The sequence below is a fragment of the Pelodiscus sinensis genome, chromosome 7, assembly GCF_052426305.1.
Source record: "Pelodiscus sinensis isolate ZL-2025 chromosome 7, ASM5242630v1, whole genome shotgun sequence".
Classification (NCBI taxonomy): domain Eukaryota; kingdom Metazoa; phylum Chordata; order Testudines; family Trionychidae; genus Pelodiscus; species Pelodiscus sinensis.
The window spans coordinates 41,560,807-41,566,602 of NC_143058.1; the positions used below are offsets into that span (position 1 = coordinate 41,560,807).

The following is a 5,796-nucleotide window of genomic DNA, read 5'->3' on the forward strand; positions in this document are numbered from 1 at the left end:
CCCGGTAGTCCACTGTCAACCTCCAAGTTTTTCCGTCTGCTTTAAGCACGGGCCATATGGGCGAATTACAGGGACTTTGCGTCTTAATTAAAACTCCCTGGGAGACTAAGTTATTGATAGTCTCCTCTATTCCACTCTCTGCTTCTGAAGGGTAGCGATATTGTCTTAGCGGTTTTGGATCCGGACCAGGAACTTCCACAACTTCACCGGTTTTTCCACAACTTTGCTTGTGTGTGGCAAACACTGCCAGCTGATCTTTAATTGCTTCTTGGATGTCTTCATCCCAGTTAGGTGTTTTTAAACTTTCACTTGCCTTGATTGCACCTAGGCGGTGTCCACTGGGAATTACCACAGCAGCATCTGCTCTGTCAAATTCTGCCCGTCGGACTCGTCAATTTGGTAGATCAATAATGAGACCGAGTTTTCGCATTATGTCACTTCCTAATATGCCAGTGCCATCTAGATCTTGAAGACCTATTGGCAGTCTAGCTTCCATATTCCCTATTCTACAAGTAATATCACTGGCAAAGGGCACTTTTGATTTTTTTCCATTATAGGATTGCAATATCTTAAAGAAGGTAAACTTAGATTGTCTTACTGTTGGAGATGCTTGTGTACAGATTATGCTAGTGGATGCCCCTGTGTCCACCAACATTCTTTGTATTACTTTTCCAAATCGGCCTTCTAATTCCACTGAAATTGTGGTCTTCCAAATACATCATAACTAATTTTAGTAAGATTTTCTAGGGGCTGAGGCCGATTCAGGCTTCTTCAATATTGAGAAGTATCAATGGCTGATATCGGAGGGTTTTGTCCCTGGGATATCATTGGGGAAACATTTGTCTCCATTCGTGCCAATTCAATAAATATCTCATCCATCTCCATCTCCCGTACCTTAGGCCATGGGAGGTATCTAGCTAGTCTATTAGCGAGGATCTGCCTAGTGGTAACTAGATCTTCTCTTTTACCTTTAAACATCTTGGTCGGCTGGAAAGGCAAAGATTCTTTATCATTATTTTGTTTGTATATATTATTTCTCTGATCTTTTCTCGGAACTGGAGGTGGTCTTCTTCTACCCATTCCCTGAGTTCTCACATCCTTTACCTCGGATATCTTCTTGTGAGGCATGGTAATTTTTATCAATCCGGCTTGCACTTGCCATTCAAACACTTCCCTGACTCTATTCTTCATAATATCCAACGACACTCTGTCGATATCTAGACCACTCAATGATGCTTTGATGGATGGAATGAGCCCTTTAAACAGACATCTTCTAAATTCAGGAGTGTCGTGGACTGTTTCCCCATTTGTTCCTGTGGCTAGGCCTGCCAATCTTTGTAGCAATTCTTTTCGGATGAAGTATAGTTCGGGCCTTTCTCCTTCAAGCTGTTTATCTGTGTAATATGTACCTCGAATATCATCATTCGGGTAAAATACATTATAAATAGCTTTAAACATCAGGTTAAAGTAGGGATTGATGGTAGTGGCAAGGTCTGCAGGGAATGCAATGAAATCTTTAGGTAGTAAGCATTCTCTTAAGACCACCAGAATATCATCACTAGTCAAATTGGTTCTGGCCAGCTTTGCCATCCAATTAAGCGCATTGGATCTTCTACAAGGTCCCAAATTTTGCCCTACGGCTCTCGCTTGTTCCGGTGATAAGATCCTCCTCTCATATTTCACCACTGGAGTTGGATCTCCAGGGTGGAACACTTCGGTGGTAATTATAGGTTCCATCATACCTTCTACTAACTGTTTGGTTAGAAGGGTGTTTTCATAAATGTCCTTCTCTATTCCTTCGTTTATGGCAGAGACAAATCCTCTTGCCAGACCCAATTTTTGTTCCAGTTCCACAATCTTTTCCTGACATTTGGTGTGGTCCGCCGATACAGAAACCTGTTGCCTCTTATCATCTAAGAGGTGTCTGATAGTTGCCTTCGAGTCATTAAACTTGACTGCATTATTGGATAATTCATTCTCTAGATACTGACATCTACCCATGACTTCTTCCATTTGCCGAGTTAAAGCATCCTTTTGCGTACAAATCAATTCATATTTCTTTTCTCTTTTAGCCAATTCAGATTTTAAATTTTCAATGGTTGCATCCTGTAACAACCTTACTTCTTGAGCATCCTTAAATTGTTTTCCTAAGCTCTGTACCTCCTCATTCAGGGATTTGGTTATCACAGCCAGACCGTGAATGAGAGCTTTTTTCTTTGTCTTTTTGTTAGGTTTTGGTTTACTAGTTATGTACTTTTTCCACATAACCTTAAAATTATCTAGGCTTTTAACACCAGTTAATACAGTAACATCCCAAACATTTACATTCTTTACATATTCATTAATATCTGACTCAAGATAACATTCATTAGACTGCTCCAGGGATCGACAGCCTTCAAGTCCAAATACTTTGGTCGCCATCACGTCGGGCTAGACTCTGTGAGCTACTCACCAACTCACAAAGTTGGTGGATGAAACCTGATAAATAATGGGGTTATTGGGTACAGTAGGTTGATCAAGCCTCACTGTCCCACAGAATTTACCTTAAAACTATCAAAAATAACTGTGCAGTTTGGGTTTGGTACGCCTTGGAACCCTGCACAGTAAGCTGCGCTGCACACAGTAAGCAGCGGTTGCCAAGCAACGCCAATGAACGTTCCGTGCTAGGCAACGTTCCAATATGCAAATCACCCTATGCAAATGTTAACCTATTTAAATTACCCCGAACGTTCCACGCCAACCCAAACTGGCGGAACTGCGAACGTTCGGAACCCTCAAAGGAAAACTTTTATGAGGGGTTTAAAATGAGGTTTCTGGCTTGTTAGTCCAAACCTCTTAGTTCGATACCTCTCAAATTCGAACTACTTCTGTTATGGAACAACGGGCTCTTGGACCAGGTAACCAAGAGGGGCTCTCTGAAAATGCACAGAGAGTTCCGGACCCCTGGCTCAAACTCCTCAGAGTCGAACCACCCAGAAGGACTAAGCCTTAGGCAGAGTCTTACTGTCAGGCTCGAATTGCTTGCCTCGGACTACTCCTAGTCCGAACTGAGACTTATTTCGAGACACTGACCTTATTTAACCTAACCTAAACCTATCTCAGTTCAAACTTAGCAGCTCTAACTGAGACTACCTACTTAATTCTAGGCTTTAACTTACTATGCTAGGCCTCTTAAAGGCACAGGGACCAAAATAAGGGTGGACCGTTTTCAGTCAGGATTAAGAAAGACGTTGGGCAGTTTGGAGGTTCCTGGGGACCCCAAACTATGGGTGGCCAATCCACGGTCAAGGGATACCTATCCCCTCCTAGCTGTTTTTATCTACCGAAACCCACAACGTTAACAGTACTCACCCAGGGAAACCCTTTGTTAACTCGAGATATTGTGTAAAAATCCAATTAATTGCACTTTAGAGAGGTCCTGCCGCGGTCGCCAAACTCTGTTACGTGAATACTTTTAATAAGTATCAACAGATTAAGGATACCAAAGGTGTAAGAGGGCAATGCTCAAAGAAATGCTCGGCACTTCCCAATCCTCTAGGGATGGTAAAACAGGTTGGACCTCTATCCGTATCTATTTACCGTTTAAAGTGCAAAACCGCAATGAATGAAAACATAAGTCCATGTATAGATTTTATAACAACAGGACTATATTGTTTAACAAGGTAAAAATTTAACACACACAATATCTCGGTTTAACAATAACCCGGGGGCAGTCCCCGTTATACAATAACCTAAAGGATAAGAAGGGGAAGTCCCTTTAAATCCTTAAATATTACCAGAGTCTTTGACGATAGTGGAGCCGCGGAAGCTGGTGACCTCAAGCCTTTGGCTGTTTTGGAGCCTCGGGCGAGGAACAACCAGGCGATCCCTCGTCGGGCGATTTGAGGCAAGATAGTTTCACGAAGGCAGGAATTGGGAACGACGACCGGCGATTCGTCTTCCACGGATCGTTCTCTCGTCAGCCCTTTTCACGCTCTTCGGTAGCGTCTCGAACCGGCGATGGTGGACCCTGTACCTAACTTATCCTAATCCTAAAATAAAACCCTACACTCTCCGACGCACCCGTCGAACAAACACGATGACGGCCGACCTTACGTTGACCGACGCACCTGTTGATGACACATGGGAGATCTATCCTATTCTAAGAACTAAACTACACTAACTAAAGTGGGAAAATGACCTTCCGTCATATAACCCAATGAAGAAAACTAGAACACCATAAAGATGTTCGGTACCACAAGGGTACCTAGTACCATTAAGATACTAACAGATCCTGTATATGACAAATACCATTAAGGTATTCTTTCTGGAAAAGAGCCCAGGCTAGGAAGCTCTACTAACCCGACGAACCCACGACGCTGCAGGCCCCAGCTATATCCGGGAACCAGCACGAACTGACGTTCGGTCCAAACTTATATAGGGTGGTTTTATACATATTCATTACCTAGATGTTTTAAATTGATTGGATATGGCAAGGATGCTTTTTCAGCGTGGTATGAATTGATTGGCTGATAGAAATGCTCATGCATATTCATATTTATGCAAATTTAACTGACAGGTAGCTCAGGTTTCGAACTTAAATATTCTACCTGCACATTCTATGCCATACCCAACTGTAAAAACAAATCTGCAAAGTTCTAGGTACAAAATGGAGTTTTGGACTCCATTTTGGAAAACTACATTTTAAACAACTTCTCCATTATTAATGGTCTTACAAACATTTTCTTACAATTTACAATTTTCCACAGCATTACATCACTTATATTCATTACAGGTGGTAGGCCTTAAAATTTACTCAGATCTTCCTCTATTCAGCATTTCTGCCTTACATTTCCCCTCCTTGATAAAGATCGAAAGGAAAACGAAGATATTTATTACATTAATTTAGGCAGATTCGAATGCAGACCTTCTCAGACAATTTTCTTGGTGGACAACAGAAATAACAGGACAAAGCTATTACATAAATGGTCAATATGGTGATATAAATGATGATCAAACCTAAGGGATTGGTTAGTAGAGATGTAACACTAATATAACCTACGTTTCCAACGATGTTTCCAAATAATTTGGACCATCTAGTTTTTTTTATGTGGATTTTCTTGCAAATTTGGACTATTTGTTTGCGCTGAGGGAATATTCACAGGTTTTTGAATCTTTTTTCCTGTAGACGCTTGGAGAGCTGCTGCACCAGTGACTACACTGCCCTCATGTCGATAACAGCTACCATCAACCACATATATTTGTGTGGCATTGTTCTTTACATCTTCATATTTAGTTAGGAGGTCAAACGGTGACTTGACCTTTGATTTTCCAGATTCTGGAAGTGGCCACTGATGATCTTGTCCAGGATCTATTGGAGTTGCATGGACTGCGGGAACCATTGGTGAGTTCTTTGTTGGCTCAACTTTGATGTCATGGTTCATCAAGGTTAGCGTCCATTTCGCTAGCCTTGGATGACTCACTTGGCCATTGTTAGCTTGGAGGGAATTGATGTATCGTACGGGGGTATGATTGGTTTTCAAAATGATGGGTGCCTTTCCAATTAGGTACTCCCAATGGATCAGCGCCCACGTTAGAGCCAATACTTCTTTTTCACATGCTGAATATTGTCTTTCGCAGCCGGACAGAGTTTTAGAGCCATAGGCTACCGGCTTTCACGAGGTACCCTGTTCTTGTAACAGAACCGCTCCAATCGCCGCCTTGCCTGCAGTTAGGGATAGATGATACTCCTTATCTGGATTCGGATAGGCTAGTGCCGGTGCTTTCATTAAAGCTGTTCGGAGGTATTGAAAAGCT

General features: G+C 42.1%; 1 protein-coding gene across 1 annotated transcript; it reads right to left on the minus strand.

Annotated features, from left to right (window-relative positions):
* Positions 1–389: 389 nt before the first annotated feature.
* LOC149524059 (uncharacterized) lies at positions 390–5,344 on the minus strand. The gene is made up of 2 exons (XM_089779749.1): positions 3,777–5,344; positions 390–2,478 (listed from the first exon to the last, which is right to left on the minus strand). Exon 2 carries the CDS (start codon positions 2,419–2,421, stop codon positions 772–774), a length of 1,650 nt encoding a protein of 549 aa, XP_089635875.1. The 5' UTR covers positions 2,422–2,478; positions 3,777–5,344; the 3' UTR covers positions 390–771.
* Between the last annotated feature and the right edge of the window lie 452 nt (positions 5,345–5,796).